This window comes from Podarcis pityusensis (assembly GCF_964106645.2).
Source record: "Podarcis pityusensis genome assembly, chromosome: 12".
Taxonomy (NCBI): Eukaryota; Metazoa; Chordata; class Lepidosauria; order Squamata; family Lacertidae; genus Podarcis; species Podarcis pityusensis.
The window spans coordinates 6,033,093-6,046,643 of NC_138037.1; the positions used below are offsets into that span (position 1 = coordinate 6,033,093).

The 13,551-nt window shown below is 46.7% G+C and overlaps 1 protein-coding gene across 1 annotated transcript in view; it reads right to left on the bottom strand.

The window, feature by feature from the left end:
• Positions 1 to 4,464: 4,464 nt before the first annotated feature.
• Positions 4,465 to 13,551, bottom strand: part of WNT9A (Wnt family member 9A) — a 60,792-nt gene continuing 51,705 nt past the window's right edge. Inside the window, exon 4 of the mRNA XM_080974247.1 lies at positions 4,465 to 7,426. Coding sequence (XP_080830373.1) covers positions 6,953 to 7,426 — 474 coding nt within the window. The 3' untranslated portion in view covers positions 4,465 to 6,952. The remainder of the gene's footprint in view (positions 7,427 to 13,551) is intronic.

Here is a 13,551-nt window from a genome sequence, read left to right on the forward strand (position 1 = left end):
TATTATTATTATTACTATTATTATTATACATTTATTTATAGCCCGCCTTTTCCCCTGATAGGACTCAATGTGGTTTCCATCAAGACTGAGAGAGAGGAATAGGAAATCAGTGAGAGGCAAGATGGCCACCACAGCAGTCCAACTCATGCACTATCCACTGGTGCTGTGCTCAACCAAGTCTGCTTTGTGCGCAGAACATTCCAGGTTCAATTCCTAGCATCTCCAAGAGGAGCTGAGAATGTTCGCCTCACCTGAAACCTTAGAAAGGGGCCACTAGTTAGGATAGACCATGCTGAGCTAGATGGACCAATGTTATGACTTGCTATGTTATGACTTGCCTATGTTCCAGCCTTCTCTAGGTTGCCCCTAGCTGGCCCTGGGCTAGCACAGCTGTGGCAGGTTCTTCTCCATTCTCTCCCCTTCCTTGATTAGGTTTCATGTGGAGTCAGATTTACACTTTGCCTGGAAAAGACTGACAGTCAAAGTGTACTGTCGCTCCATGTGTCACAAAGGAGCCAATCCTTATGATTGTCACAATAGAACCAGATGCCTTAGATTGAAGCAGCAAAAAGTGTTCTAGACCACCAGGAAAGTGTCTACCTTAAGGCATAACCAATGTGTTAAAACAACACAAGATCATTTTCAGCTTTGGGTCAACGACCTACTTTTGGGCTACAAATAGGAACAGCCCACTGCTAGGTCATGGAACAAAAAAACCCATTAAGAGCAGATATTTCTTGGACCCAGTGAGAATTTGGCAGATGATGAAAAACCCAACTCCATGAACACCATGATCATGACCCAGTACAATTCAATAGGGGAGCAACAGTCTCAACATGCCCATTTAAGTCAATTGGTGACTGCATGGACGGCCACAGGTTCTTTGCAACTTCAGTAGGTTCAACAAAACACATCCTCCTGGGTTTGTTTCGTTTTGTCTTGCAAAAAGACACCCTAATGCTGACTCTCCTGGCTTTCCACAAAACTGCCATAAATATGCAGAAGACAGATGGTCACAAGGGCATCTGCTACAAGGCACCATGGCTGAGCGAAACATCCTCTGCAGTGTGTGCACCCATATTGCATATATATTACTACAAAATATCGTTGTGTGTAGGTATATTAGGAGCATTTGCTAAACATGTTAACTTATGAAACAGCCGCAAGAGATTAAGCAACAAAGAAGCAAAATTGGAAGATGTAGAATACAAGGGATCTGCTGGCCCTCAGCTACTAGAGGACACTTTCATTAAAACTTAATGGAATTTAAGGCCTCTCTTCACCCACCTGGTACCCTCCAGATGTTGTTGGACTGCAACGCCCAGCGGTGGCTGATGTGAGCTACAGTCTAACAACACCGAGAGGTGGGTGAAGGTTGGATTGAGGGCTCTCTCTCTCTCCCTTGTTCTGTTTCATAGGGAGCATCTAAAGAACCAACAGGCTAGCTAGTTACGCAGAACCTGGCGGGCTTTCGACTTGCAGTTCCACAAACAACAGAAATTCCCTCGCCCATCTCCATGACACAAAAAGGTTTTTTCAGAAACCAAGGAGAGTCGAGAGCAGTTCTGAGATCCAGCTCGGGGGTTAAGTCAAAATCAAAAGTCTCACTGGACACAAGCCAGCCTTTGGAAGCTTTTCCAAAGGGTAGCGTGTTGGATCCTGGTCAACTGTCTCTCCACCAACATTGATAGCAGGGGGAGCCAACATATTGTCCTCATATTGTGTAGAGACTCATAACCCTCACCACGCTCAGTCTGCATGGGCCAATGGTCAGGGCTGGAGGGCAGTCTGAATCCTACATAGTATGTAAGACACCATGTTAGTTTCCCAGGATTCAAGGCAAGGAAAGCACTGCACACTAGCATCAACCTTACTGAGGAGGACAACTTGTAATATGGCCTTGGGTTGATGAAAGCCCCATAAAAGCTAGCCCAATCTCAAAAGGGGAATAATAATAATAATAATAATAATAATAATGTGTATTACACCTGCCTATACAATTCAATGCATGTGCCTCAATACTATTTATATATATATATATATATTTTAAAAAACCCACAGGAGAATAAACCTTACTATTTACAATATATATATATCTATATAACATGAAAGCAATAATATTTGCATTAACATAAATACATTTTTAAATACTTACAGAAACACCCGGGCTTCAGTGCGCGAATTATTATACAAAGAGGAGTTTCTCCCACTCAGTAGTTCACTCACTCCTTTGCCTCTCAGCTCAAAGGCCACAATCCTACACACGCTTACTCAGGAGGAAGTCCTATAGAATTCAGCGGGACCAACTTCTGAGCAAACGTGGGTGGGGAAAGACTGCAAGAGATGCTCTGCTTCTCCTTTCTTTGCACAGCTGCACATAAGACCATGTTCACACATCAGGGTAAGCCATGGTTTACTGTGCATAAGCCAATTATGTTCATTTTGCACCTCCCTGCAAGAGTTGGGGAATAACAAACCATGGTAGTTGGCTTGCATTCATTCAAACCAAGGAATAGGATTTATTTTGCTCCCCAAGCAAACCATGATCTGTAGCCAATTATGGTTTGTTTGAGATACACCACAGTCCCTGGTTTAGACATAACACTAGGCAAGGAGTCATGACCCTTTTCCTCTGTACGCAAGAATAGGTGTGTTCATGCAAAATCGCTGACTGTGGTTTACTGTGATGTGTGATCTGGGACAAGGTTTCAACAAGGCAAGCATGTACAAAAAAATGGGGGCCACATTCCCAGAATGTACACCTGCAATTTCACTATTCTGCCTATCTGAAGTCCTAAAAAGTTGGCCTTTTACTACTGCAATGCTCTCAGTTCAGAAGGTTGACACATTTTCACCCACAAGGGAAATCCATCCAGGATTTGGGGCCTAAGACATTTTGGTGTTGGAGGCAGAAAATGCAGAATCCCTCCTTCCCCTTTACTGGGGGTAAAATTACTAATTTGAAGCTGCAGTCCAATGCACACTTACTTGTGCAAGTATCTCAATAGGGCTTACTGAGGAGTAACAATTCACAGGATTGTCTTTGATGGTACACTCAAATTTGCCACCCAGTTAGAGGCTGACCAACTTTGAGATGCAATATAATTTAGGGCTGTGATCCTATGCAGATTTCTACAGGAAGTCCTAAGTGAGCCCAGAGATTTGCTCCTTTTTAAATTGCACAGGACCAGTGATGGTTTCCCCCACGTTTTGAGAACGTTTTTGCAATAGAATGCGGGCATTTTGCGGGTTCCCCCAACTCCAGTTCAAACTGGCATATCAATATTTGCAGCAAAGCTGGGTTCCTACAGTCAGCTACAGCGCCATCCTACCCATACGGGCAAGATGTCAAAGAAAGAAAAAGCCCATTCACACTTTTTGTTTTCCGGTGAACACAACATTTAGCCAGATCTCCATGGCAAAATACCACAGTGGCATCCATTACAAGGGTTTGATTCCTTACAGCCAGGTTTATCACCAGCGGCAATCCATTGAGTGAAACTAGCTCAGTATTGTCTGCCAAGTATCAGACTGGAACTTTTTCCAGCCTGACCTGGAGATATTGAGGATGGAACCTGGGATCTTGTGCAGGCAAAGCAACTGCTCTGCCACTGAGCTACAGCCATTAAGACTATCACCTAGCCAATAGCACTCAAGGTGGGGCTACCCCTTCTTCCACTTAACTTAAAGCCAATTCATTGCACGCTGGTCTCAATCAGGATGGTTTCACAAGAGAGGAACCCCAGCAAAAGCAAGAAACTGGTGTGTGTGTGTGTGTGTGTGTGTGTGTGTATAAGGATGTCTGCCTTTCATCAGCCAGCCTGGGCAAAGATCCAGAAAGCAAGGTCATCTACAGCTGATAAGGGGGACAGGCCCAGGAAGGCACAAGGCTACCCCAATCATGGGGGCTGCACAGGGCAACAGGCAAAGTTGTCGGCTCGGAAAGGGGGGGAAGAAATCCCCTCACTTCCTCTTCAACACAGATCTTTGGGGTCACAGTGTCTTTGGCAAAAAGTTTCCCAGATTATACACTCGTTCTTGCCAATTGCAAGTTGGGAAACACTCCCTAGGGAGAAAAACATAAATGGTGGCCCTCCACACCTCAACACACTCAAACAGGTTTCACCTGGGGCAGCAGAATAGCTCAGTCTGGCCCTGCCCCCAGTTTAGAATGGAGCATAACTGTAATAGTTAAGGTACCATAGCGAGATCAGGCATGGATGAGTCAGTACCCATAGCCCAGGCATAGGCAAACTCGGCCCTCCAGATGTTTTGGGACTACAATTCCCACCATCCCTGACCACTGGTCCTGTTATCTAGGGATCATGGGAGTTGTAGTCCCAAAACATCTAGAGGGCCGAGTTTGCCTGTGCCTGCTCTACCTCATATCAAATTCTTAAGAATCAGTCCCTATATCTGTTTGGTTCTACCCCATTTTTGCATCTGGAAATACATTTTTTCCCCCAATTTGGAGACGGGCAAGATCCAAAGGAAAATTATGTTCCAAGTCGCACATCAAACCCAGCGGGTGTAAATTCAGGTCACTTCACTGAAAAAATGTGGACTGGCCTAAACTTTCCTCCCTGACTATTTGCAATCCATTCTTCCAGTGAGCTAGGACTGAGCTGAGTAGTCCAGATCCCACACACAAGAAGAAAATCTGGAGAATGTGGCATGCGGCATGCATCTTAAATTTTGTCAAAGAAGTAATGATTTGGATAAAGTTATGTGTATGTGCAAAACAAGGTGGGAAGGAGAGATCAAGCATGCTCAAGAGAGGACTGGACATAATACCACATTGAAACCATAAGAAGGTACTTCTGAAAGGCTTAATAAATAAATGTTCCATATTTATATTTAGGCGCATATATATATATATTTATATATATCCACATTGAATAATAGGTTTCTATTCAGCCTTTTCTTAAACCAATTTGCACAGAACTTCAGGACTGGTCCATCTGGTGTGACACCCAAGGACAGTTCAGATTGAGGAGTCTGTTGCATGGAGAGCCACCAGGGCAGAGAGGAAGGGGAATAGGTGTATTTGAGGTTCAACATCTGTTGCAACCGGTCTCATCTGGCCTTCAAAAAGATGGACAAGAAGTACCGTCTTCCAATTTTGCAGAATCCTGGACCAGCAAAAGCAGTCCTTGCCTCTTGACCACCCTCAATCAGTTTTCCAATCTGACAGTATACAAAGCCAGTCAAATCCATCCCCTCCCAGTAGATGCTCAATAATATAGCTTAGATACGAGGCGAGTGGCTACTATTTTTTATTATTATTTTAGAGAAGCGGCAGTAAAGGAAAAAAAGATAGAGAGGGCATCCTTCGAAGATTGGGCAGCCCCAGGCACACAAACGGAAACCATGCAGAAGGTTTTTTTCTTATCCAGCTCCCCACTGAAAACCAGGTCAACAGGTTAAAAAAAAAAAAAGTTTTTTTAAAAAAATGCTACTACTGGAGAATCAGAAATGCTGATCACTGCCTACAGTGGGCACTTTGCCAAGAAGTTAGCTAGCCGCTTCTGATCCAAGTAGTATTGTTGAAGGAGGAAAATCGTCGCAGCCAAGTCATCAGATTTGTAACGTTCCAATTCTAAAAAGCAATGGAAGAATCGCAAGTAGCCCAGACCACCCTTTGGTTTTGGTCACTGCTGTTGGTTCTTTTCTGGCTTCCCTTCCCCTCTTGATGGTTGCCAGTCAGTCACTCAGAACCCAATATTTGCACTGCTGTTGTACTCGATTCCTAAAATGCATGATGCCTCAATCTAGAGACTTCAGGAGGGAAATGTTACAAAGATCATTACAGAGATCTGTGCCGGTATAAACCACTATTGCTGTTGAGTGTAACTGGAATGAGATCCGAAGAGATGTAGAGTAAGTTGGGTTGTGCGATCCGGTCAAGAACGGCTTACGAGGAAAAGTCAAAGCAGCATTGTAGCCTATAAGGCAACAGGGTTTCTCCATAAAACCAGGAAGGCAACTTGCATGTCCAGAAGTTAGGATTTCAATACGTACTGGAATTTAAGGCAGCATCCACAGGGTGAGTTTTGGAGCAATAAGAGGTACAAAATAAAAACAGTAATAATAAGGAGTTATAGAGTGCTGGTGTGTCCCTGGGAAGGTTTAAGAAGGCCTCTAGTGGTTTTCATCATTTACAAAAGTAGATCATGAAGGTGACAAGAAGTGAGAGGGGGATTGAAGTGGGGCAATGCAATGGGACGTCTTGAAATCTGGAAGGAAATCTCACAATGTCTGCTTCAAAGTTGAGGTGGTCAAACCAAACCCTCCACGTTGAGGAACCACAACCGCCTTCCATCAAGCAGGCCACATTGAAACATCCTATTTTAGGAGATCCCAGTATGTAACTTTTTAAACTTTGACTCTCCTCCTTTAAAGAGGTGCTGAAGTCCGACATCACCACCCCTTCCCTTGATACGCTTTCGGTATCGAATTCTTCATAAAACGGGGTGGTGCTTTTTTTCCGTTCCTCACCATGAATCTCAAGGCAGCCATGGAACAAATAGGACAATCCAGATTACAGGCCAGAAGGTTCTCTACCCAAAAGAGAATGCCTGATGTAGCCAAAGTTTCGTGAAGGTCAGTGATGAGGGAAAACCGCTAGGGATCCCATCTCAGTCACCACAAATTATTTTGTTGCATTTTTCGCAACAGCGCACAATTGACACGGACTCCGTGCAATAGGCACTTGTCTCCAGAAGCGTCAGCTGGGTTTGCAGAGAAGGGGGCAGAAGGTCGAGGAAACAAGAAGGCAAGAGTTGGGGGGGTCACCTGTACCCTACAAAGTGCTTACACCATCTCGGCATCGCTTCTCAAGTCAACCGTGAAAAACACCCTTTCAAACCCTGTTTCACCTCCCTGGGTGGGCCCTCTCCCGTCATCAGCAAAGACAATCGGCTGGTGTGCAAGACCCCTCTCGTGCACCACATCAGTCCTTGCACGTGTAGACCTCCTCCCTCTGCGTACACTGTTTGCACTCCACGTAGCAGCACCAGCGGACCTGGCACTGGCAGGGCCTGGTCACCACGCGGCTCTGGGTGTTGTGCCCCCGGCCGCAGCAGATGCTCTCACAGTTCTTGTCCTTGTAACACTTCCTGCCCGACGTGCCGGGCGAATAGCGGCTCACCAGGCAGAAGCTGGGCGAGTCGTCAATGTAGACGAGGTCCGTAGTCCGTGGGATTTGGTCGCCGTGGCCCGGGATGGACTTCTTGGGCGGGGAGATGTCCCCCTCGCCCGTGGCCTCGTTGGTCGTGCTGCCCACTTTGAGGGCCATCTCGTACCTCTGCTTCAGCTGCTTGCCAATCTCGTGGAAGGGGGAGAGCTGCCGCCAGCATGTCCGGACAGTGCAGGATCCAGAGACGCCGTGGCACTTGCAGGTGGTCTCGACGCCAGCTTTGATGACCTGCAGGTAAGGAACTGAGCGTTAATGATGGGCAAGGCAAGCGAGCCGGCAGCAAAATGGTGCTGTGGGGAGCAACTGAGTTCAGGCTTCCAGGCAAATGAACTGTGCCCTCTTTCCTTTTTAAAAAGAACGCTTCTAAAAGCTACGAAGACAAGTGTTCTCTGTTAACATTGACAAGAGGTTCCCAGAACTCTACACATGAGAAGAGGAGCATAGCCTTTGCTAGATCACGTCAATGAGCCATTACGTCTAGCATCCTATTCTCACAGTCACCAACAGGGCCGGATTTAGGTTGGATGAGGCCCTAAGCCAGGGATCAGCAAACATTTTCAGCAGGGGGCCAGTCCACCGTCCCTCAGACCTTGTGGGGGGCCAGACTAGATTTTGGAGGGGGGAAATGAACGAATTCCTGTGCCCCACAAATAACCCAGAGATGCATTTTAAATAAAAGCACACATTCTAATGTAAAAACACGATGATTCCCGGACCATCCGCGGGCTGGATTTAGAAGGCAATTGGGCCAGATCCAGCCCCTGGGCCTTAGTTTGCTTACCCATACCCTAAGCTACTGAAGGTAATGGGGCCCTTTATATGTCCAGCTGTCCCCGTCAACAACAAATTGCCACAGTTTTTTGTGTTGAATATATGCTATATGGTAATTTATGGACCTAACAGGTGGTTGTTGTTGTTTAGTCGTGTCCGACTCTTCGTGACCCCATGGACCAGAGCACGTCAGGCACTCCCTAAAGCCATTTGCATATGCAGAATGTAGGTACCCTATATACAGAAATGAGCAAACCAGTGATATTTTAGGGAGCAGGCTAGCAGGCGGGGGCCCTGACTTACATCATAGGAGCCTACACAACACAAAACACTGTTGCTGCATGTAGGTTTTTATTTGTTTTTTATCTTGTATTTTGGAAATGTACATCCAGTTTCTATTCCTTTAAATTTTTTTTGGGGGGGGGTCCCAAGAGAGTGGGGCCCTAAGCTTGTTTAGCGTACAGTGGTACCTCGCAAGACGAATGCCTTGCAAGACAAAAAACTCGCTAGACGAAAGGGTTTTTTGTTTTTTGAGCTGCTTCGCAAGACGATTTTCCCTATGGGCTTGCTTCGCAAGATGGAAACGTCATGCAAGTTTGTTTCCTTTTTCTTAACACCGTTAATACAGTTGCGACTTGACTTCGAGGAGCAACTCATAGAACGCGGTGTGGTAGCCTTTTTTGAGGTTTTTAAAGACTTTGGTGATTTTTGAAGCTTTTCCAAAACTTTCCCGACACCGTGCTTCGCAAGACGAAAAAAATCGCAAGGCGACAAAACTCGCGGAACGAATTAATTTCGTCTTGCGAGGCACCACTGTATACGTAAATCCAGCACTGGTCACCAACCGGATGTCTCTGGGGAAGCTCAAAAGCAGGGCTTGCAAAGTTATCCCGCCCCCAATGTCTTGACCATTCATTTAACTGGTATAATTCATTTGATTTCCATTCTCTTAGAATACTTGCTCCTCTTTTGTAAGAAGTCAGTATTTTCGTGGGAGCACCCACACTTTGGATGAAATTCAAAGACAATTCAACTAATTCATAGAGGAGAGGGCTGTCAGTGGCTCTTCCTCCACGGTCAGAGGCAGCAACGCTTTTGAGTACCAGCTGATGGAAACCGCAGGAGGGCAGAGGGCTCTTCTGGTCGAATCCTGCTTGTGGGTTTCCCATAAGGGGCATCTGGTCAGCCCCTGTGAGAACAGGAAGATGGACTAGATGGGCCCTTGACCTGATACCAGAAGGCTCTCCTCCTCCTCCTCCTCCTCCTCTTCTGATGAAGCCAGCAAGACTGGGAAGGGCAAACATGGATATTATCCTGCCCAGGGTAACAGCCTCCCCTTTCATGGTGCCCCTCAGATTTGTAAGACACGCTTGAACAGACATACCTCACCGGGGGGGGGGGGAGGTGGAGTGGAAGGGAACGAGAAAGAAAGAAAGAAGGGGTCAGCCCTTTGGGGGATTAAGGAACTTAGCAACGCTCCGGAGAGGTAGTCAGAAAGTTATGCTTAATGATACTTTGCTGAGAAACATGGGCAAGAGGCCGGGGGGGGGGGCGGAGAGGCAGATTTAATTAAAACATCACTTAACTCTGGCCTGGTGGAACAAAATCAAGTGTGCTAACACTCTGACTTTTCATTAATGGGACACAAAAGGGAGAATTGCAATAGAGGGGAGTTGTTGTTTTTCAGGGGAGGGGGAAGGTACCATATGCAGAAGAGAAGGGGGGGCATTGCTGGAATTATACAGCAGCTCGTTTTTAATATACATGAAAATCTTCTAGCAACCTTGGAACATGGGAGGCCGGGAGGGAGGGAGGGAGGGAGGGAGGGAGAGAGAGAGAGAGAGAGAGGTCTTTGGTTTCTCACTCCTGCTTCTTTCTGCACTATCCCATTCCCAAGAATAGTTGAATGAACTGGGATGGATGTGGCAGGAGCCAGGGGGGACGCTTTCATTTTCTTTTTTTAATATAAGCTGCAGAATTCTTAGGCTTGGGGGTTTTTTTCCCCTCACCCAGAAAGAAAAAGAAGGAGCTTGCCCAAGTCCTTCTGGCTAATTACCTCAACCCCCCGTGCCAGACAAGCTGGCCTTGTCACCAGCATTGAGGTCATATCGTAAGCGCTTGAGCGAGGCATGAAATGGGTGCAAGAGGGTCAAAGAGGGCGATTCTTGCACTCTTCTGGGGCAAAGAGACACTGCTGAGGTGGGTGTGAAAAAGGGAGAAATGAAATCCTCACCGGGAAGCAAATTTTTAAAGCGGCGGCAAAGGGGTGGGCTGGACGGCAAGCGTGGCATTGGAAGACTTGCGTCACTCAGAAATTCTCCGGCGCGGGGTCAGGAAAAAGGTTCCCCTTGTCCCCAAAGCAACAAGCAATCCCGCCTGCCAATAGCTCAAAGGGTCGGGAGGGAGAAACCCGTCTACTGAGCCTCAGGAGAGCCGTTACGATCAGAAGCGCAGCAAGTGTGTGTGTGTAATGGAAAACACAACATTCCAGACCGCTGAGAGACCACCAAGCCAGGGCACTGGAGAAGACACTTTCAGAGGGCCCAACAGACCTGCCTATTTCTAGAGCGTATTTCTCAACCGTCACAAAGATGGGGAAGACCATTTGATGCAGCTAACCTTTAATGGCAAACCTACCAGATCTGCACTCCCCGAAACTATACGAGAACCAAAAAATCCACAGCCACGCTTGGAAATGCACACTTCTCCGAATTTTGCAATGTTGCTTTCCAGCCAAGTAACATCCATAGAAATGCATATGTTGGAGGTAAAAAGTGAAAACTTACAAAAAATGCATTCTATTCCAGGAAACAGCTTTGCAAAAGGGTCGTTTTAGGCAACGTTACGAACGGGTGGTTCTAGGAGGAATTTGCCCCCAAAGGCTGGTGAATTTTTAGGACTTAAAAAATAAATTACATGGTAATGTGGAGAACCAAATTTAAGCTTAGAGAAATTGACATCAACTCCCTAATTATCACCTGGGAGTCATACAGTGGTACCTCTGGTTACGTACTTAATTTGTTCCAGAGGTCCATTCTTAACCTGAAACTGTTCTTAACCTGAGGCACCACTTTAGCTAATGGGGCCTCCCGCTGCTGCCGCGCCGCCGCCGTGCAATTTCTGTTCTCATCCTGAAGCAAAGTTCTTAACCCGAGGTACTATTTCTGGGTTAGCGGAGCCTGTAACCTGAAGCGAATGTAACCCAAGGTACCACTGTAGTTGTGTGTGAAGTTACAGAGCCAGAGAATTCCTCAGTCCCCTCAAGAGACAATGCCCAGTATTCTTTGAACAGGGAAAGTTCTGTTAACAGATAAACATTTGAAGTGGGATGGGGCCTGGCCACTAACTAAGCAGAGCAAGACGCCAACAGGGCATGGTTCACCAAGCCATCATGGGCCCATCGCATGGCAGCCGCAGGGCTAAGGAAACAGATTTGGAATGGAGAATTGTGCTGGAGGGAAACTTAGAATAAACTCTATTGAGCACTTGTTATCTGTCTCTCTGGCTAGTCATAGGCTGGGAGCTATGCAGGATACCCAAGGAAAGTCTATTCATACATCCATCTGGTAATTTAACCCAGAGAAGTCCAGCCCACTTGGAAGCATCACTCTGTAAGCTTAAGAACTTGCCTTTTTAATACCAACAAAGAGCCAAAATCCTCAGAGAAAAGTGTTCTGTACATACTACCGCTCCCCACCCCCGCCTGCCATACTCCCACAGAAGTGTGGGGAGACAGGGGTTACTGGTATAGGGTCACCTGGGTCCTAGTTCCACAGTTAAGGAGCTAGGTGGGGAGGAACCAGCATGGTATACGGGTAATAGCATCAAAACTGGTCCTGAGAGACCAGGGTTCAAATCCATGAAGCCCACCAAGTGAGCTTGGGCTGGTCACTCTTCTCACCTAGCCTACCCTCATATAGGACAGGCTCCACATCCACACAAGTCCTGAGCTTTGAGGCCAGCCTTCCCTATCTGGACCCCTCAAGATGCTTTGGCCCACAATTCCCATTCATCCCAGCCAGTGGTCCAGAACATCTGGAGGAGGACACTAAGCCAAGAAAGGCTGTGCTAGGAAGGGGGGAAATAGGACAGAAACCCAATCAAGATCCTTGTCAGAAAGGCCAGCTTTTCTGTTCTGCAAGAACCTGCAGATTCTAGATCTGCCCTGCTCAATGTGCATGCACAAAACATTTCTGACAGCTCTCTGTCTCAGAAAAGCTGCACAGACACCCATGCCCACGCCCCAAAGCCGTTCCCATAGCAACACTCCTGCAAATCTTCTCAGGTCTGATTAACACACTGCTCAAACCCAAATCTTATTAGTGTCAGCTTACCGTGATCAGTTCCCCCAACCCAGTGGAGGCTCTCTTTGTTTGCACTGAAACAGAATCTCAGTGACTTCAACCAGCTTATAGCAGCCTTTAAGTTTGGGGTGCAACTGCACTTGTTGGGAAAGCCGAAGTGGCAACAAGGCCTTTCCGACACAGGACACCACTTTTTTTGGAGGGTTAGACAGCAGGGCCGGGGTGGAAATAAGGTGAATGATCAGATTCTTGAGTTGTTGGAGTGCGATCCCTTTCATTCTCCCCACTTGAACTGCAACAGATTTCCATAGTACTTGTTCTTTTCCTGCAAGAAGTCCCATTTGGGAACACTACAAAGTTCTCTCCAAAGCATCACCTCAAAGGCAAGGGGAGAATTGGCCTTTGATGCAAAACCTGACCTGCCAACTCTGTCTAGAGCAGCCTTTCTCAACCTGTGGGTCCCCAGATGTTGTTGAACTACAACTCCCATCACCCATAGCTAGCAAGGCCAGAGCTCAGGGATGATGGGGGTTGTAGTCCAACAACATCTGGGGACCCACAGGTTGAGAACCGCTGGTCTAGAGAGTGGGGAGAACCACACTGACCAATAAGATACCTGCAAGCAGGACTTGAGCACCTGTGATTCCTAGGAACTGGAATTCAGTAGCATTACTGCTTCTGACCTTGGAAACCATCATGGCTAGAATCCATTGATAGCCTTCTCCTCCATGAATTTGTCTAATCCTCTTTTAATGCTATCCATGTTGGCAGTATCAGGACCACAACAACCCAAGGACTGCTTCTCTCCATAGGAACCTACCCAGACCCTGTGATCATCTTCTGAGGCCCTTCTTCATGTGCCCCCTCCTCGAGAGGTCTGGAAGGTGGCAACACGAGAACAGGGCCTTCTCTCCAGTGGCTCCCCATCTGTGGAATGCTCTCCCCAGGGAAGTTCACGTGGTGCCTTCATTATACACCTTTAGGTGTCAGGCAAGAACCAGACCTTTGGTTGATCTGATTGACATGCTATGCCCTTTTAAAGGGTGGCTCTGTCTTGGGAGAAGGTTGTTATTGGGTTGTTGTTTTTATGTTAATTATATATATTGTAGTTTTTCTGTTGATCTTTTCTGTGAACTGCCCTGAGACCTCCAGGTATAGGACGGTACAGTGGTACCTCAGGTTACATACACTTCAGGTTACAGGCTCCGCTAACCCAGAAATAGTACCTCGGGTTAAGAACTTTGCTTCAGGATGAGAACAGAAATCGTGCTCCGGCGG